Consider the following 21,751-nt stretch of genomic DNA (forward strand, 5'->3'; position numbering starts at 1 on the left):
TTCCAATGAATGAAGTTGCATTTTGAGGGTTATTTTTGCATTCTGATTCTCTATTGTCCTCCTGGGTACTTTGAAGCTACTTGTGGCCATGAGTCATATTTGATGTCAGTTTTAGCGTTTCCAGGGGATTGTTTTCCCACGTTACCCACATGTCGTTCTACTGAGCACCACAGAATGCTGAGAGTCGTTCCTGACGTGAGTGGCTGCTCTCTCGTGGTGGGACATAGTTACATAGTAAAATTGGGTTGAAAAAAGACAAAGTCCATCAAGTCCAACCCCTCCAAATGAAAACCCAGCATCCATACACACACCCCTCCCTACTTTCACATAAATTCTATATATCCATACCTATACTAACTATGGAGTTTAGTATCACAATAGCCTTTGATATTATGTCTGTCCAAAAAATCATCCAAGCCATTCTTATAGTCATTAACTGAATCAGCATCACATCATCACCCGGCAGTGCATTCCACAACCTCACTGTCCTGACTGTGAAGAACCCTCTACGTTGCTTCAAATGAAAGTTCTTTTCTTCTAGTCTAAAGGGGTGGCCTCTGGTACGGTGATCCTCTTTATGGGTAAAAAGGTCCCCTGCTATTTGTCTATAATGTCCTCTAATGTACTTGTAAAGTGTAATCATGTCCCCTCGCAAGCGCCTTTTTTCCAGAGAAAACAACCCCAACCTTGACAGTCTCCCCTCATAATTTAAGTCTTCCGTCCCTCTAACCAGTTTAGTTGCACTTAGTCTCTGCACTCTCTCCAGCTCATTTATATCCCTCTTAAGGACTGGAGTCGAATTACCCCCGATATAGCCATGCAGTTTAGTGTCATATCGGGGAAAGATCCGCTCGTTTGGCGACATCACCTTAAGGTGGCCATAGACGCACAGATAATATCGTACAAAACGAATTTTCGTCCGATATTCGTTGCGTGTATTGTGGAAAAAGAGCCGACCGATATCGGCAGAAGACTTGGATATCGGTTGGCTCGTCGATCGGGCTGGACGGAAAATTTTGATCAGGTTCCTTTGAAGGGACCCAAATATTGGGCATTGTTAGTGCTGAATCGTCAGATACAGGTAGAATTCTACCTGTATATCTGACGATTCAGCTCTACACGTGTGTATTGAAACAAATGATCTTTCTTGGAAAGATCTTTTCCAAGAAAGATCGTAATTGTTACGTCTATGGCCACCTTTTAGGGTAAGTACACACGAGGAGATTCAGGGAGATTTTGTCGCCTGGCTACTAATCTCCTTGTCTTTTGAGCAACTATCTCCCTGAACTGCCTCAGCGTTTTTCCCCATAGGCTACAATGAAAAGTTGCCTGCGTTAATGCACACACGGCGATGCGTTTTCAATAGTTGCCTGAAATTGCCTCACTGAGGCAACTTTGGGCAACTATTGAAAACGCATCGCCGTGTGTGCATTAACGCAGGCAACTTTTCATTGTAGCCTATGGGGAAAAACGCTGAGGCAGTTCAGGGAGATAGTTGCTCAAAAGACAAGGAGATTAGTAGCCAGGCGACAAAATCTCCCTGAATCTCCTCGTGTGTCCTTACCCTTAAGTGTATAACTTGCATTTATATTATTTTTGCCAAAGTGCATAACCTTGTATTGAACCTCATTTTCCAGTTTGCTGCCCAGTTTCCCAACTTAGACAAATCACTGTGCAAAGTGGCAGCATCCTGCATGGAACCTATAGTTCTTTCAATGCCCACCTCCAGGTCATTAATAAACAAATTGAAAAGCAAGGGAGGGAGCAAGTACAGAGCCCTGCGGTACTCCACTAACAACACTGGTCCATTAGAAAATGTTTCATTTACCACCATTCTTTGCAGTCTATCTTTTTTTTACATGACCCACTGTAATATTGTACTTATAGTGTCTCACATCTCTGAGGTACATGACCCACTGTAATATTGTACTTATAGTGTCTCACATCTCTGAGGTACATGACCCACTGTAATATTGTTCTTATAGTGTCTCACATCTCTGAGGTACATGACCCACTGTAATATTGTACTTATAGTGTCTCACATCTCTGAGGTACATGACCCACTGTAATATTGTACTTATAGTGTTTCACATCTCTGAGGTACATGACCCACTGTAATATTGTATTTATAGGGGCAGATTTTAGGTCGAGGTGAATTTTCGAATGAAAAAAATTCAAATTCCGAGCTATTTTTTGTGTACTTCGACTAGGGAATAGTCAAAATTCGATTCGAATTTGAAAAAAATTAAAAAACTAGAATATCAAAATTTGTCATGTACTGTCTCTTTAAAAATTCGACTTCAACCATTCACCATCTAAGACCTGCCGAATTGCTATTTTAGCCTATGGGAGACCTCCTAGAACCTATCTGGAGTCAATTGGTGGACTTTGAAAAATTTAAAGTTTTTTTTGGGAAAAACGTCTAATCGTATTCGATCGAATGCGCTATTCCTTCGATTCGTAGGATTCAAATTCGGCTGAATATGGACCTATTCGACCGAAAACAGACATATTCGACCCAAAAAAAACTTTGACTAAATTATCGGTTGGTCTTTTTGAATTCGAATTTCGCAGTTTTTTTCAATTCGAAATTCGACCCTTGATAAATATACCCCACTGTGTCTCTCATCTCTGAGGTACACACAAACAATCGTTCTGCTTTTTGTAGCATCGGGTGCCGACTGTAACTCTGTCTCTGTTATTGTGCCTCAAGCTTGGTGACGTTTCGGACTTCACTGGCTTGATAAAGGGCTGGTGAAGCCCGAAACTTCAACTAGCTTGAGGCACAAATAAATCAATTTATTTTCACATTTTTTCACTGTGTCGGAGTGCTGCTGAAATATATTTCTTGGAGACTACCGTAGAACATTGTCACACATGGAGTTTTCTGTGCTGCAGGACAAAAACACCAGTACAACTTTGAATCACCTGATGTAATTTATGGCCTTGAATTCACCCTGAGTCCTCTGCGACCCAAGCATGTCATTCATGTTATAGCCAGCAGAGATTGGCCAGTTTGGTGCAATAATGTTATTTTCTCTTGTCATCATAGCAAAGCCTTGTGTGACATAGCTAGCCCATACACTTACAGCTACTGTCACATTTTGGACAGCTGTCATAAGAATGATCTATCGGCATACAGAGCAATGATTTATTAACATGAAGGCTGATGTTGCCAACATTATCGCTGGTGGAAAAGCTCTGCCGTTAGGCACACAAAGTCAACAGTTGGACCTTTTGTGTTCATCTGGAAATATCACACTATTGTTAATGAAGATTGGCTGTATATTTACTGATATAATGTATCCAGATGACTCTGAAAAAAATAATATGGTATTAGCCTTTGCACACATGTTTTAGAGTCTTAAGTATAATGGCATGCACAGCAGTTTCTCTGCCATCGTTAAAACACCAGCTGAAAAAAAAATCGCAATTCCAATCAAAACTGCTCAATTCCTGTAATTGCATCAGTCTGTCACTGTGACTGCACATGCATTTATTTATTGGCCAACATCTGCCCCTTGTATGCAATGAGAGGCAGATGCCCTTTAAGTCACATATATAATTACAGGTAGTTTGGGGCAATATTAGCAATCTTTTTCGGTGTTTGTGGGCCATTAACCTTAACAGCAGAAATTGTGTTTTGACCTCTTCACAGTATAATCTCTTCTTTACTAAAATAATAATCTCTTCTGCCACCTCTAGATACACCCTTATGTGGTAGGATCTCACTTCTTGCTATCTTTGGCAGAAATGACGTCACTTCCACAACCGGAAGTTATTTCTGGTATCTGTTTTAAGGCTTCCTCCCACAATTCATCCATAATGTCTGCTACATCCCTTTTCCATTTCCCTTGGACTCTGGCAAGTGTGTCTGGGGTGGCTTGCCGCAATATGGTGTAGGAGCGGTATAGGTGCTTAGCGAGATCCTCTCTACGTAAATATATTTTAAGAGTTATGTCTGCCACCTCAATTGATCTAGGCATGGGAGAGCTGAAGATATCTAAAACACATACAGTGGTGTGCAAAACTATTTGCCCCCTTCCTGATTTCTTATTCTTTTGCATGTTTGTCACACTTAAATGTTTCTGCTCATCAAAAACCGTTATCTATTAGTCAAAGATAACATAATTGAACACAAAATGAAGGTTTACGTTATTAAGGGAGAAAAAAAACTCCAAATCTACATGGGCCTGTGTGAAAAATTGATTGCCCCCCTTGTTAAAAAATAACTTAACTGTGGTTTATCACACCTGAGTTCAATTTCAAAGGTTATAAAGCCATTTCTAAAGCTTTGGGACTCCAGCGAACCACAGTGAGAGCCATTATCCACAAATGGCAAAAACATGGAACAGTGGCAAACCTTCCCAGGAGTGGCCGGCCGACCAAAATTACCCCAAGAGCGCAGAGACAACTCATCCGAGAGGCCACAAAAGACCCCAGGACAACATCTAAAGAACTGCAGGCCTCACTTGCCTCAATTAAGGTCAGTGTTCACGACTCCACCATAAGAAAGAGACTGGGCAAAAACGGCCTGCATGGCAGATTTCCAAGGCGCAAACCACTTTTAAGCAAAATGAACATTAAGGCTCGTCTCAATTTTGCTAAAAAACATCTCAATGATTGCCAAGACTTTTGGGAAAATACCTTGTGGACCGACGAGACAAAAGTTGAACTTTTTGGAAGGTGCGCGTCCCGTTACATCTGGCGTAAAAGTAACACAGCATTTCAGAAAAAGAACATCATACCAACAGTAAAATATGGTGGTGGTAGTGTGATGGTCTGGGGTTGTTTTGCTGCTTCAGGACCTGAAAGACTTGCTGTGATAGATGGAACCATGAATTCTACGGTCTACCAAAAAATCCTGAAGGAGAATGTCCGGCCATCTGTTCATCAACTCAAGCTGAAGCGATCTTGGGTGCTGCAGCAGGACAATGACCCAAAACACACCAGCAAATCCACCTCTGAATGGCTGAAGAAAAACAAAATGAAGACTTTGGAGTGGCCTAGTCAAAGTCCTGACCTGAATCCTATTGAGATGTTGTGGCATGACCTTAAAAAGGCGGTTCATGCTAGAAAACCCTCAAATAAAGCTGAATTACAACAATTCTGCAAAGATGAGTGGGCCAAAATTCCTCCAGAGCGCTGTAAAAGACTCGTTGCAAGTTATCGCAAACGCTTGATTGCAGTTATTGCTGCTAAGGGTGGCCCAACCAGTTATTAGGTTCAGGGGGCAATTACTTTTTCACACATGAAAATGTAGATTTGGATTTCTTTTCTCCCTAAATAATAAAAACCCTCATTTAAAAACTGCATTTTGTGTTTACTTGTGTTATCTTTGACTAATAGTTAAATGTGTTTGATGATCAGAAACATTTTGTGTGACAAACATGCAAAAGAATAAGAAATCAGGAAGGGGGCAAATAGTTTTGCACACCACTGTACCTTGGGGTAACTGATGTCTTTCATTAAGGGCTTGAAACTGCTTTATTTCACCATCCATCACTATATCCTGAAGGCGTTTAATACCCTGTGAGGCCAAGGAGTAATATCAGGGTGAAATGTCTCCTAAGTGGACAGAAACATTAACACAAAAACATTTGCTTACATTTTAAAATCCCCTTGAGTCCATCTCAACATTCAACATGCAGCATATCATATATGTATGATCAGAGCAGATCATTTATGTTGGTGACCTGACAGTCCCAGTGTGTTTTTGTGTGAGGTCCCCAGAAAAGCCAAGAGTGTCAGGTTGTTTCTTTATTTGGCATCAGATTTTTCAAGGAACCAATAACCAGACTAGTTCATCATTCAGAAGTATGCCATAATGTATACAGTAGAGTTATATGCCTTTCAGTCTAAGTAACTGGATATCCGAGTGTGTAGTTGTCATTGTCAGTGGCAGCACATAATGGAGTTCTTCTGGATTGGAGGCACGGTAGGGAAAGTAGGTCAACTGCAAGTTTATTTAGCCTAGTGCAGAAAGACTTTCCACAACAGACTGCCTCTCGGTGGCACAGATAAGCTTGGGCCGAAGGAAGCAGAACAGTGAATTATCCTCTTTTTCCAGATGTTTTTTTTTTTTTACAGTGATAGACAAACACTCATTTGCCACTGGAGTACAGACAGTAAACAATGAGTTTGGATGCCTGATCCTCTACTGCTGCTGATGCAGCAATTTGGATTGAAAGAATAAAAATGGAGGCCCTTTGCAAAACATGACCCATGTTTGTTTGGTTTCTATGTGGCTTCTTTAAAGGTAGCCATCCTCCTTAACATTCTGAGAAATTAAGGACAAAAAGGGCTTGCAAAAGATCAAATTAAGTTCAATCAGCTTAACATTTAAATATTCCTTATTTCATGAGTCTTTGGGATGGTATTTTTTTCTTCATTTCTGTGCTGTCCTAGGTTTTTATTTGAAACCCTTTATTGCCATCTAGTGGATATATTGTAGCACAACTTCTTGAGTGGTCTGGTTTTGACAATGGCTGTTTTGAAACCCCCCAAAACTATTGCCCTTTTTATTGCACACCACAGGGATCATTCGCAATGTATGGACAAACAATACCTGTTATGTTTTATTTATTCATTTAGTTATTTTCAAGCATAAAAAGGAAGACCTTGCATGAAATTATTCACATTATTATTATTCATATTTACTATAAGTATGTATCAATGAACTATTTATTTTATTCATTTACAATAAAGGGGTACAGAATGGAAACTGGAACAAGGGGGAAGTGGAAGACAGATTGGCCACAAGAATAGCAAGAGCAACTAAGGAAATATGTTGTGGTGCAAGAAAGTGTTATAATTGTCACCTTCATATGGCATGGTCCACTGTTTTTAAGTCCCAAATTCTAACAGATTTATCCAGGCAGCCCCTGCTCAGGTATCTAATTTTGTAGAGGGGTTAATTTATCTTTCCAGCCCACAAAAGTTTGGTGCAGAGGGCATCGTTCAGGGGAGTACTGGTGCAAAAACAAATAAAAAAAGTTTTAAGGAAACACTGTTATCTGCCTGGGACCATAGTTTCCACAAGCCCTAGTGGGCAGATCTCAGGAGATTGCAAAGTCTTGCCCAAAATTTGGCTTTGTCTGGGCATTTCCACAAGACATAGAGGAATGTCCCAGGGGCCACACATATTTAGGGGGTTATTTATTATGATCCGAATATCCAAAATTTGAATAATTTGTAGTTTTTGGACTAAAAAAAAACTACAATTTTTTTTTAACGAAAATTCCGGAATTTATTCAATGCGGCATCTCAAAGCTCTCGAGGTCCTGTATAAGTCAATGTGGAAGGTCCTGGTGTCTGCACTGCTGTCCGTACTGATATACAATAATTGCAGGGATTTTGGACCAAAATGTTAGAAGAATTCGTACTTTTAGGGCAAAGCTCCGAAGTTATCCGATTTTTGACAAACCCAATTTTTTCGGCCTTTTTTAATGATAAATAAGGTCCATTCGGGCAGTCGGAGTTGATCGGATTTTTATGTTACAAATACTTAGAAAAATTCGAACCTTGATAAAAGTCAAGGTTGTTTGGCAGAAGCCAATGGAATGAAAGTATGTGGGTATAAGTTAGGGTCTATGAGCTGTATGATACTGCATACAAATTTATTTACTGCTGATCATAGTGAGCGACATCTTCTCAGCCATGTCTGTTTAGCTGGGTTACAACATCATCCCTCTTCAAATAGTATCTCCCAGTTAGATAGAGAGAATTTTTAGGTTTTTACACAAAACATACAGGTACAGGTGAGTGCAAAGGGCTTATTTCTACACCGCTTTAGATATTAAGTGCCAATTGTTATGAGACGCGAGGTCCCTGCCACATGGAACTTCAAGGAACAGTAATAGTCTAAGTGGGTGCAGTGATTGGATCAGATCCAGTGCTAGTGATCCAAGAGGAGCCGTATCCTATACCGACCAATCATTGAGTTGATTTGATCGTTACCAGGTGTGAATTTTCATGCATGATAAGATACACCCAAACAAGCAGATAAATGTTCTGGGCCATATTTGGATGATCTACATGTTTGGCCATCACCACCTCCACCAGGCAGTGATTGAATCATTAATTGTTCAATGTAATCCGAGTCCAACAGGATTTTTCAATCTGTTTGATAGACATCTGACTAATTTTCATCCTGATATCAATTGGGATGGATGTCGGCAAGGTCCCACACAAGAGTTTATAAACCAGGTCTACAACATTGTGTTTTAATGGAAATATTGAAATGTTATTCTGAGAATTTTTTGAAGAGCACTTTTGCTAGTTACTTTAATATTATAAATGAAAGACAGAGGACGTCCTTTTACATTGCAAGCAACACTAAACATTTGCAAAAATGCCATTTTAAATAACACTTTTGATTTTAATTGCAGCTCTGGGAAGGGGATGGGGGTCGCCCGACCTTGTGAACTGTTCTAAATTGATACATTTAGTTGATACATTTCTTATCTTTGTCCCTGCTGAGCAGAATCTCTGGGTTTTGTTACAGGCAGCTGTTAGAATTAATACAATAGTTGCTAATACTCCAGAGATGCTGCTGAGAAATCTACTTAATGTATCAACTAAATGAGCTGCCAGACACAAACATTAAACTTTAAACTTGGATATTGGAGAAACAGTAAAAAATAAACAATGGATTTAAAAAGTAATTGAAAAAAAGTCTTTATTTCTGGGGAACAATCTGAAAATAACTGAACTGTAAAAAGTGTTTGGAAGGGGTTGTTCACCCTTCAAAATATTTGAACCCCTAAGTTTCAGCTGTTAGAATTGATACAATAGTTGCTTATACTCCAGAGATGCTGCTGAGAAATGTATCAACTAAGGAGCAGATTTATTAAGAGTCGAATTGGAAATTCAAAATTTTTTTGGTTAAAAGTGTGAAATTCAAATTGTTAATTATCCAAACTCGATTCGAATTTTAATTCGAATTTCGAGATTTATCAAACCTATACACTGCAAATAATTTGAATTAGACTATTCGCCACCTAAAATCTGCCGAGTTCATGTATAAGTCAATGGGGGAGGGGTCCAGTGACCAATTTGAAGATATTATCTTTCCTGACATTCGAGTTTTTTTTGGAGACAAAACTCTATTCGAGTTTAGTCGAATTCGATTCAAATTCGATTTGAGTTTTCGGGTCGGTAATATTCATTCAAGTTTTAAATATTCAATTTTTTTCTTAAATACCACCCAATCTAATTTTGAGTATATTCAACTTTATTAGACTTAAAAAAACTCACATGAATTCGAAATTTGATAAATGGGCTTCTAAGGGGCAGATTTATCAAGGGTTGAATTGAAAATTAGAATTTTTGAATTTGTTTATTGTCAAAACAAACTAGACTAGGGAGTCATTCAAATTCGATTCGAGTTTTTAAAAAAAAAATTGACTTTGATTTTTGAGATTTATCATACTCTGGACCTTTAAGAACTCGAATTCGACTATTCTCCACCTAAATTCGACCGAATTTGAATCATACGAATCTAAGTAATAGCGCATTCGATCAAATTTGATTCGATGTTTTCCCCCCAAAAAAACAGATTTTTCAAAGTCCACCAACTGACTCCAAATAGGTTCTAGGAGTTTTAGATGGCGAATGGTCGAAGTCGAATTTTTAAACTGACAGTTCATGATAAATTTTGATATTCTAATTTTTTAATTATTTTCAAATTCGAATCGAATTTGGACTATACCCTAGTCAAAGTACACAAAAAATAGCTCGAAATTTTAATTTTTTTCATTCGAAAATTCACCTCGACCTTTCATAAATCTGCCCCATAGCATTTCCACAGGGTGAGATCCGTATGGTGTTGCGGAATCTGGGGTTTTCCGGATAAGGGGTCTTTTTGTAATTGGGCTCTCCACTCTAAAGATATAATTTACTAAAAACTAAAATATAAATTAAACATTAAATAAACCTAATAGGATTGTTTTTTCTCCAATAAGGATTAATTATATCTTAGTTGGGATCAAAGTACAAACTACTGTTTTATTATTACAGACAAAAAGCAAATCAGTTTTTAAAATTTGAATTATTGCTCAATCCCACATTCTAACGAGACCACATCCCACTCCACCCAGACCATACCCCCTGCTCTGCCCTGACTGTAGTATAGCAGCGACTCTGGTTTAAGGAGATTGTGTTCTGTAGAGACCTAAGGGGGAATGTAATAAAAAATTGCAAGCAATGTTTATATGGTGTTTTTGCAATTGTTTAGCGCTATGTAAGATCATTCGCCTGTGAATATAACTTCGCTAAGCAAAGATTAGCATTAATACCTGCTCTGGAGTTGCATTAAATATTTTGCCACAAAATAGGCTTTGCGATTGGCAACATTTTATTACATACACTGAGAATGTTCCCAAAAGCCATTTGTTGGCAAGCTTTGTGAAGAAGTCATTGAGGTCTGTAATCAGTCAAAAAGGATGCAATCTTGGTCGCTAATGTTCACAATGGTTTTTGCAAAATAACTAGGGATGCACCGAATCAAGGTTTCGGTTCGGGATTCGGCCAGGATTCAGCCTTTTTCAGGAGGATTCGGCCGAATCCTTCTGCCCAGCCGAACCAAATCCTAATTTGCATATGCAAATTAGGGGCGGGGAGGGAAATCGCGTGACTTTATGTCAGAGAACAAGGAAAGAAAAAAAATTTCCCCTTCCCAGCCCTAATTTGCATATGCAAATTAGGGTTCGGATTAGGTTCGGTGTTCGGCAGAATCTTTAGCAAAGGATTCGGGGGTTTGGCCGAATCCAAAATAGTGGATTCGGTGCATCCCTAAAAATAACAAAGTATATTACATTCCCCCACTAGATGTCAATGACAGTAGCTGAAATTCAAGGTGGAGAACTTAAAGGAGAAGGAAAGCTATCAAAACAGTTTATTGCCAGTAGAGTAGCCACAATAGTGCAAGCTATAACACTATATTTATTCTGCAGAATGCTTTGCCATACAGCTCTAGAAGCTCTCTCTGTTTGTTTAGGATAGCAGCTGCCATATTTGCTTGGTGTGACATCACTTCCTGCTGAGTCTCTCCCTGCTCCCTCATAGCTCTGGGCTCAGATTACAACAGGAAGGGGAGGAGGGAGGGGGTAAAAGTGAAGGGGAGAGGGAGAGGGTAAAAGTGAAGGGGAGAGGGAGAGAGGAGCAAACTGAGCATTCTCAAGCCCTAGCCCTGGAGGTTAATGCTGAAAACAGTCTGATATAGAAGCCCATGTGTACACAATAGAAGGAAATAAATCTTGTGTTTCTTTTGACAGAGGACTCAGAGCAGCATTTTCCAAGTCATGAACATCAAAAGGGATGGGAGTTTTTTAAAACTCACATGAATTCGAAATTCAGCCTTGGATAAATGTGCCTCTAAATGTTGCAAAATTGTAACAGTTCAGAATCTGCACCTGAATTACTGAGCGGCCAGACAAACACCAGAGACAGGAGCATATTTAACTTAAAATTTAGATTTTGGAAAAACTGTTAAAAGTTACTTTATTTCATTATTTGCATAGACACTTTCAGCTGCCACATTTTAGCCTGCCTAAATAACTAAGTGCAGACTAGCATCTTTTGGTTTTACTTTTCAGTAGGCCTCAGCAAAGTGATACTTTCATAAATTATGTATTGGCTAATTACAGGCTCATTACATCAGTAGTACAAAACCACTTCAGATACTGTTGCATTCTCATGAATAGAATGAATGCTTTACTGGGCAGAACCCTGGTATCCCTATAACAATATATCTGTATCTGTGTGTGGCTCATGGAGGATGAACAGCGCAGCCCTGAGACACTGTAGCCGCTAGCCAAAGCTTGTGCTGGTACGTAGGATTTTTACTTATCATCAAATAGAAAAACTTCAATCAAATTTGCAAACTGCTCCTCTCATTTTTATGTATGTGAATAGTTGGCAGATACAATGTTCCACAATTGGTGTGATCAGCTTTTGTGTCGGTGCTTAAAATTGTGTTGCAGAGTTTGGTTTCTCTTTCGAAATAAAGTTGTACGTACAATATATGTCTATTATTATAACATTAATAATTCTATAGACCGTTCAACATATCCACAACATGTTATTGACATAACTAGAATTGCTGTGGGAATGTAGGAGAGATGCTAAATGGGGTTGAAGTCTTTCTTTTTGGTCTAACTTTCATGCATTCTCCAGAAGGGCACCTCAGTCTCCTATGCAGAGCTGGGCCCAGTGGTCTTACTATTTTTTCATAATTTGAATAAAACAAACTCTACCAAATTCCCATCCACAATTTTACCTTATTTATTAATAAAATAACCCAAAAAATTTGGTTTGCGAAAAGTCTCAATAAAATCATGAAAAAACTTGAATTGTACAAATTCGGATTTGACTTCAGAATCGCTTGTTTCTTTTTTTTTTTTTTTTTTTGAGTTATCGCCCGAAAAAGCCTGAATTTTTCGGATTATCATACAAAACGCAGCACAGACCACAAAATCTTCAAATTGGAAAAGGGACATATGCCATTGACTTCTACAGGACCTCGACAGGTTTGAGATGGAGTATTTTCGGATGTGGATTTTTTGCGATTTTTTTTTGGTGCTTAATAAATCTCGAGAAATTCAAGTTTTGTTTTGACTTTTTGGCACTATAAAACTTGATCTGACAAACTCCATCTTTAATAAATAACTCCCTAAATGTATTACTGCTTTCAATAGCAATGTGCATTTACAAATAACTGACATTGTTATGAGTGTATATTGTATTGGAACTGTGCTCAGAATGACATTTTGTTTCATTCGGCAAAATATTTTTTATTTTGATAATCTGTAATGACTTGGTTCTCTCATCCTCAAGCAAAACTTGTTCCCTCTGTATCAGGCTAATTGTGTAAAATAAACAATATAAGCAGAGTTTTATTGCAATGGTTTGTCAGGTTACTCATTTGGTACCTGCTTGTTTTTTTATTTTAGATATAGTTGGCACATTGTAACTTCCTAACAATTTGTTTTCATGTCCTGGGGCACTTGTTAGCCACTGTACTGTATTGATAGCCTGCACACAGCTACTGCCTTTTCACATGCATACAACTACATTGACTCATTGGCAGATTAAATTATCAATGTGGGACTTTAACATGCTTAATTAAAACCCCTTTATTGCCATCCAACAACCACACTGAATTCCTCTGTGCTTTTATGTTCAGCCCTTGGATTTGGAAGCACAGTCTATAGGAAGGTGCTAATAACATGTCTTAATTATTATCAATGTCCTATAGATCTAGCCCAAATGTTGTGCTCTCATATGTTTTGTTTCTCGGGTGATTCATTAACATAGGTGCTAAATTGCACCAGCGCAGTTGCCAATAGCAACCAATTTGTTTTGAACAGTCCTACTGCAAGTTATTATTATTAAGTGCCAACTGATTTTGCAGTGGGGTACAATAAATGGATATATACATTGAACATACAGTACATAAAATCATGCAAAGTAGTTAGTATCTGATACAAGATGTAACAAAGACCCTGCCCTAAAGAGCTTACAATCTAAAAAGAGAAGGTTTTGCAACACGAGGTGTGGGGTTGGGCATGATCACTAGTTGGCATGGAGAGAGATGTTTCAGTATTGCATTTAGCGGCTTATAGTGCACACTGAAGCTACTCAGGGGTCAGCTTCTCAATAAAAAGTGTGTTTAAGAGATCTATTGAAGGCAAAAGAATGGAACAACATTGGACAGAATGTGGGAAAGGTGCAGCCGTAGCAAAGTCTTGAATGCAAGTATGTGGGGAGGTAATGAGAGAGGTGTTGAGGAGTAGGATAGCAGAGAAGTAGTTTGGAGAGTATTTGGAGATGAGTTAAAGGAACAGTAACAAAAAAATGGTGTGTTTGAGTTAAAGGAATAGTAACAAAAAAATGGTGTGTTTGCTTCAGAAACACTACTATTGTTTATATAAATAAGCTGCTGTGTAGCAATGGGGGCAGCCATTCAAAGGAGAAAAGGCTCAGGTTACACAGCAGATAGCAGATAAGCTCTGTAGAACATAATGGTGTTATCTGTTTTGTTAGAAAATGAAAGAAAAGATCCATTCTGTAACCATTACATCGAAACAATTTATACAATGTGGTACATTATGTATAAAGTAGTGATGTGCAGGTCTGAAAAAGCTCAACCAATACCCGACCCTAATCCGTGCCCAAGCCGACCCATCAAGCCTTCTCTATTTATAGACCCAAACCTGCCCCGCCCCATCTCTGATGTCACAAAGGGGTTGGGGTGGAGCAAGTGCATCTATATAGAAGCTGTTGGAGGCAGAAGCAGGGCTTGGTAAAACCAGCAAATCTTGTGTGGAAGTCGGCCCAAACCTTCCAAACTCGTCGGTAAACCTTTGGGTCATGCGGGTTTCAGGCCAGCCCACATCACTAGTATCAAGGGTTTCCAGCTGGGGCCCACATTCAGGATGCAGTCTCTGCCCAATATCTCCAAGGATTTCTTAGTATGGCATCATCATTTTAATATAATCTCCAGTTTAAACATATAGAAAATGTGCCACAATAAAAATGTTGAACACCCCTGATATGCACAATTATATGTCTAGTAGCTAGTCTTTTGTTAGGGCTTTTATACAGGAGCGTTCCACCTGCATTTGGCACTTGCCTGTGTTTCAGTGAGTCTCATAGAATAGGCTGGGCTGTGTTTCTTCCTGTAGTCCCCCAAAGGAAAATCTACTGCAGGTACAAATGCTTATTAGTGCTGGGCAAATCTGACCCTTTACTCTTTGCCGAAAATTTGCAAAACAACAAGACAATTTTTTCATCCATTGGAGTCTATAGGCGTCATCAGGGCCACCATTAGAAATCACGGGGCTCCATCCCCCAAGCCTCACCCCACTCCACACCACAGTTAAAAGACCACACATACATAAGCGCTAACAAAGGTAACCCCCCACACACACAAGTTATAAAAAGCTATTGATGGTCAGGCCCCCTTATAAGTTACAAAAAAAAACTGGTGCCAGGGCCCCCCATAAAAGTTTTTTAAAAAAAACATTGGTGGTCAGGCCCATCACTAAAGTTAAAAAAAACATTGGCGCCAGGGTCCCCTTACAAGTAGAAAAATAATTGGGCCCTGAAAGAATATTTTTTTAAAAAACAACATTGGCGTCAAGGCCCCCCTTACAAGTTAAAAAAAATTGGGGCCCCAGAGTATATTTTTTAAAAAAGCATTGACTCCAAGGCCCCCCCTTACAAGTTAAAAAAAATTGGGGCCCCAGAGAATATTTTTTCAAAAAAAACATTGGTGGCAGGGGCCTATAGAGTATTAAAATAATACATTGGTGGCCAGGGGATTAAAAAAAAACACACACACATTGGTGTGCAGTAGAATTGAACTTGTGGCTACAGGACTTCACTTCCTTTCGTGACTTTGGGTTTTTTCTCGCTTAGGGACTTCGGCTATTTTCTCGGCTTCGGATCTTTTCGCCGTTTCAGGACTTCAATTTTGGCTGTTTTCATGACTTCAGGTCTTTTTGCCGCTTCAGGACTTCAATTTCAGCTGTTTGCGTGACTTTGGGTCTTTTCGCTGCTTTGGACTTCAGCTGTTTGGTTTTTCGGCACTTCCACATTTCAGCTGTTTGGGACTTCGGAAGGGAGCCGCGGTTTTGGCGCTGTTAAGGGGGACCGGGCTCTTTCGAAAAGTGCAGCACTGCCGGGCCCCCCTTCAGGCCTGTTACACTTGTACCCCTGTGCCCCCCTAATGGTGGCCCTGGGCAGGGCCGCCATCAGGGGGGGACAGGGGGGACAAGCGTACCGGGCCCGGGCATGAAGGGGGGCCCGGCAGCGCTGCATTTTTTTGAAGATCCGGGCCCCCCTTACGAGCGCCCGAGCCGTACGTCTTGCCTCTTCAGTGCCGAATGCGGAAGTGCCGAAAAGCCGAAGCCGATGCGACGAAAAGACCCGAAGTCACGGAAAAAGCCGAAGTCCCGAAGTCACGAAGCGCCGAAAAGACCCGAAGTCACGAAAACAGCCGAAGCCGAAGTCCTGAAGCAGCGCAAAGACCCGAAGTCACGAAAACAGCCGAAGCCGAAGTCCTGAAGCGGTGAAAAGACCCGAAGTCACGAAAGGAGGCGAAATTGAAGTACTGAAGCCATGAGTTCAATTCTACTGAACACCAGTTTGTGTTTTTTTTTTTTTTAATCCCCTGGCCACCAATGTATTATTTTAATATTCTATAGGCCCCTGCCACCAATCTTTTTTTTAAAACTTTTGTTTTTGGGGCCCCAATTTTTTTTTTAACTCGTAAGGGGCCCCTTGCCACCATTGTTTTTTTTTGGGTTTTTTTTTAAAAAAAAAAATTAATTTTCTTTTTTGGGGCCCCAATTTGTTTTTAACTTATAAGGGGGCCCCTGCCGCCAATGTTTTTTTTTTTTTTCAAAAAAAAATTAATTATTTTTCAAATTTTTTTTTGGGGCCCCAATTTGTTTTTAACTTAGAAGGGGGCCCCTGCCACCAATGTTTGTTTATTTTTTAGTTTTTTTTACATTTTTTTTTGTTGGGGCCCCAAGTTTTTTTTAACAGGGGGCCCCTTATAGAGGTAGAGTTAGAGGGGCACTCACTTGTTTTCCAATCTCCTTTATTCCGGGTGCACGTCCCACAGTGTCCCTCCACACTGGAACCACTAGTCACACAGCAAAAGGGCAGCACTCCGTGTTTGAGTAAAATTGCCTTTATTTCCACAAGCAGGGCAACATATGCAGCCCCTGCCACCAATGTTTTTAAAAAAAAAAAATTTTAATTTTTTTTTTTTGGGGCCCCAATTTTTTTTATAAGGGGGCCCTGACCATCAATAGCTTTTTACAACTTGTGTGGGGGGGGGGTTACTTTTTTAGCGCTGATGTCTGTGTGGTCTTTTAACTGCGATGTGGGCGGGATATGGGGCGGAGCTTGGTCGTCAGTGTGGGCGGGGCCCAGGGGGCCCCAAAAATTTTGTTGTACGGGGCCCCGTGATTTCTAATGGCGGCCCTGGCCCTGGGCGTATTTTTCACAGCAAAACTTTTCACTCATTGCTAATGCTTGTGCGTAAGAGCCCTTAGAGCAGGGATCCCCAACCTTTTAAACCCATGAGCAACATTCAAAAGTAAAAAGAGATGAGGAGCAACACTAGCATGAAAAATGTTCTTCGGGTGCCAAATAAGGGCTGTGATTGGCCATTTGGTAGCCATATGTGGATTGTCATATACAACCAAAACTTGCCTCCAAGCCCTGAATTCAAAAATAAGCACCTGCTTTGAGGCCACTGGGAGCAACATCCAAGGGGCTGGAGAGCAACATGTTGCTCATGAGCTACTGGTTGGGGATCACTGCCTTAGAGGCTCAGAACACTAGATGGTGCTGTTGGCCTAAAAAAATCCATTTATGTAGTTTTTCTCCTATTGCCAATATATTACACATGTATAGGGGAATGTAATAGAAATTGGTAATGGGAAATTATTTCCAACGCAAACATTTAAGCCTTTGCACAAACACATTTTTCTTTGCGTGAATGTAATATAGCTTTGCGAAGCTGGAAACTGTTTAGCGACCGCTTCCGACAGCGGAAGAAAGATTGCAAATTTTATGGAATGTAGCGTCTTACTGAAAAATGTATGTTTTCGCCAAAAGATTACAACACCTTCCAACACCTCTTAAAAAGACATGCTTAAAATTTGCAATGTACTAACAGTATAATGAAAAATATTATATTGCAAAATGCACATTTGTATTCTTATTTGTGGGCATTGTTTTTCTCTTGGGGACTTTTATTACATTTCTCCCGTATAAGAGTTGACTGAGGTTTCCGTGGGTTGTAGAGTAACTGCATCAAGGTTATTGTTTTCATGTTTTGTTGCTAGTTGAACTTCATTCTGTCGTATGCTGATTTTGATACACAACTTTTTCTCTATTGTTCTATAAAGCTACAATGTTATTGTTATTGTTACTGTTTACTTCTTATCCGTACATTCCGGCCCTCTCCTATTCATATTGCAGTCTCTTATTTGGCTTGGCTGATAGGGTAATTAAACCCTAGCAACCTGATATTCCAAACTGGAGCACCGCCCCAGAGCTGAAAAGGTGAGTGCCGTGAGGAGGGGTGGGCACGGCAAAGGAAGGCTGCCTCAGGCGGCGAAAAGGCAAGGATCACCGCTGGCCGCCGCCACCCCTTCCTCTAAGCACCTGTAAATTGAACCTTCAGTGCGGCGGGGGAGGGAGATCAGCAGCCTGGGGGAGTGCCGGCGCGGTTCCAGTCTGGACTGCCGGGACCCACCGGGTTTTTTTCCTGGTGTCCCAACGGCCCAGTCCGACCCTGTCTACGTAATAGTGCAACTGGCACTGACGCCTTGATTAGATAGATAGAGGGCTAGTGAACATTGTACAGGTATGCAACCTGTTATCCAGAATGCTCGGGTACCTGGGGTTTTGTGGATAATGGATCTTTCTGTAATTTGAATCTTCATAACTTAAAGGAAAAGTAAACCCTTGCTACTAAAATTCCCTACCCTACATAGACCCCCACCCTACTCACTCCCCGCCTAGGTGCTACCTTTGCTAAATGCCCTTAACTCTTTACTTACCCTTCGGTGCAGATTCTGTCCAGAGGAGCTCACAGGACCATCTTCAGCTGCTTCGGTAATCTTCGGGTCTTCTTCTGGCACCTAGGCAATTTCCGTGCCTTTCGGTGCTCATGCAGTTGTTGCGAAACAGAAAATTGCTCCAGCTGTGCATGTGCCGTTACAGAACTTACTTCACAAAGATAACTGAAGAGAAGAAGATGGCTGCCTTGAACTCCGCTGGACAGAATCTGCACCGAGGGGTAAGTAAAGAGTTAGGGGCATTTAGCAAAGGTAGCACCTTGGCTGAGGGGAGAGCAGGGAATTGGGTCTATGTAGGGTAGGGGATTTTAGTAGCAAGGGTTTACTTCTCCTTTAAGTCTTCTAGAAAATCATGTAAATATTAATTAAACCCAATAGGCTGGGTTTGTTTCCAATGAGGATTAATGATTTCTTCATTTGAATCAAGTATATGGTACAGTTTTATTATTGCAGAGAAAGAAGGAAATCATTTTTAAAAATCTGAATTATTTGATTACAATGGAGTCTATTGGAGACTGCCTTTCCGTAATTCTGAACTTTCTGGATAATGGGTTTAAGATTAACGGATCCCATACCTGTACACATAATTTCATTCTACGTTGTGCTTCATCATATTTATCCATCATTTTGGATCTGGTTATTACTAATTTGGCACAAGACACATGATTTTCATACTTTTTTGGCTAATAGCGCAATGGGGGCATATTTACAATTTGGTCCTTTTCCCATGAAGCTCCTTCCCATTTATACAAGCGAGAGGCTGATTATGGCAGATACAGGTATAGCATCCGTTATCCGAAAACCCGTTATCCATAAAGCTCCAAATTACGGAAAGTTTGTCTCCCATAGACTCCATATTAATTAAACAATTTAAACATATTTCCTTTTTCTCTGCAGTAACAAAACAGTACCCTGTACTTGAGTCCAACCAAGAAATAATTAATTCTTATTGGAAGGAAAAACAATCCTATTGGGTTTATTAAATTTTTAAATGATTTTTATCTTAAGGTATGAAGATCCAAATTACAGAAAGACCCCAGGTCCTGAGCATTCTGTATAATAGGTCCCATACCTGTATCTGAATTGGATTATAATGAACATTCTCAATACGTTCAGTTCCGTTGTTCCTCTTTGGTGTACGAATAACTTTATTAGCAATTTATTATCTGCCAGATTGGCCCTTCTCTTCCCTGCTCTGGGCAATTTATTTATATAAACTTCTTGCACAAGAGAATATATTCAACCCATTTTAGAATTGTCTCTCACTATTTAAGAATTATCAGAATAATTATAACAAGCTATTCTGATGATATGTGATCTAAGCTAAGTAAAACACTTCTAAATGAGGGAGAATTATTAGTCAGAACATAACATTGATTGGCTTTCCTGACTTATCTTTGCTTCAGAATCAGAACAGTATAATTAAAGGAGTAATCTTTGTGATACTAATTACTGGTTGAGACGTTAAGATTGCCTCGGGCCCTTTGCTAAACCACTTAAAATTGGAGAGGAAATGCCTTCCCTGCAAGTCATTTTTGTACAAGAATATAAACTGGCAGCTTAAATATTTTAAATTAGCGGAAGACTTTTATTCGTCGCATTTTTTTTACACCTTTCAGAATGTTACTGCCCCAACATGACTGCATTCCAAACAGAGAAGAGGAAACCTTGGTTTCTGTGTGATGTCAATGTAAAATACAGGTAGTGTGTTAAAGGAGAAGGAAAGGTTAAAACTAAATAAGCCTTATCAGAAAGGTCCACCTAAATAAACCAGTAAACCCTCAAAGTAATGTTGCTCTGAGTCCTCTGTCGAAAGAAACACTGTATTTCTTTCCTTTTATTGTGTACACATGGGCTTCTGTATCAGATTTCCTGCCTTCAGCTTAAACCTCCTTGCCCCGGGCGTGAGCATGCTCAGTTTGCTCCTCTTCCTCGCCCTTCTCAGCTGTAATCTGAGCCCAGAGCTATAATTGAGCAGGGAGAGACTCAGGCAGGAAGTGCTGTCACACCAAGCTAATACTGCAGCTGCTATCCTAAACAAAGAGAGAGCTTCTAGAGCTTTTTACTCAGGTTTGGTAAAACATTCTACAGACTAAATATAGCATTCTAGCTTGCACTATTGCAGCTAATCTATTGGCAATAAAATCCCTCCACAGCTTTCCTTCACCTTTTATGCAGAAGGGAAAAGATTGCTGTGTGTTTATATACAGAATATTTCTTCTGCCCTAACACAAAGGGAGTTCTTTATCAAATTGTCAAATTTTTAATTTATGTAAATTTTGTTTTACTCTAATAAATTTGAATGTACTCACAACTGGAATGGGAGGTTATTTATGAAAAAAAACTAGAACATCTAATATTCAATTGAATAGTCCCGACCCTAGTATTCGAATCGAGTTTTCAACCAAAATAAAAACCTCGAATGTCAGGAAGACAATAAACATATTCAAATGGTTCAACTGACCTCTGCCACTGACGTAAATGAACTCGTCAGGTTTTAGGTGATGAATATTCAAATTATAACTGTTTCCATGGTTGAGACCTGATACATCTCACATTTGAATTTAATTCGAGTTGGTGCTTTTAAATTCGAATTTGTGAGTTTTGACACAAAAAAAATGCTAAAATCTTAATTTGAATTCAAATTTACAATGCAAACCTTAATAAATATGCCCCATAATGGTGGAGATTTGCTTCAACCAGATCCATATGTGCATTGCCTGCTTATTCATATTGTGATTTTTAGTTGTTGCAGCAGTTGAGTTCTGTACCTGTGTGGGTTTTTCCTTTGGGTGGTGAATGATTCCCCATTGATATTTGGCACAGTTCAAGGAAACAATCCACTGATATACCTATACAGTACCTCAGATGTATCTGTAAATTTCAATGAGGGGGGTTTTGTAAGCTTTAGATTAAAGGTACAGTAGATCATTTGTTTGACTACATTAAAGGAGAAGGAAAGTCTTCTTCCACTTGGGGGTGCCAAATGTTACGCACCACAAGTGATTGTATTTACTCACCTGAAACCCCAGGCCGGAGCTCCTATCAGCAGAAAACTTCCAGTGAGCACCACGGAGCAACCCTCTCCCGGCTTCTTCTTTCTTCTCGCGGCTGCGCATGCGCAAACATTGACTAAAAAGTCGTGC

General features: G+C 39.8%; 1 protein-coding gene across 2 annotated transcripts in view; it reads left to right on the forward strand.

The window, feature by feature from the left end:
• wdpcp.L (WD repeat containing planar cell polarity effector L homeolog) overlaps positions 1 to 21,751 on the forward strand; it is a 135,152-nt gene that overhangs the window by 855 nt on the left and 112,546 nt on the right. Inside the window, exon 2 of one of the 2 annotated variants that reach the window (XM_018262132.2) lies at positions 18,600 to 18,826. The exons of the other annotated variant lie outside the window; for it this stretch is intronic. Coding sequence (XP_018117621.1) covers positions 18,698 to 18,826 — 129 coding nt within the window. The 5' untranslated portion in view covers positions 18,600 to 18,697. The remainder of the gene's footprint in view (positions 1 to 18,599; positions 18,827 to 21,751) is intronic. 2 annotated transcript variants of the gene reach the window in all.

Source organism: Xenopus laevis, chromosome 5L (assembly GCF_017654675.1).
Source record: "Xenopus laevis strain J_2021 chromosome 5L, Xenopus_laevis_v10.1, whole genome shotgun sequence".
Lineage (NCBI taxonomy): Eukaryota > Metazoa > Chordata > Amphibia > Anura > Pipidae > Xenopus > Xenopus laevis.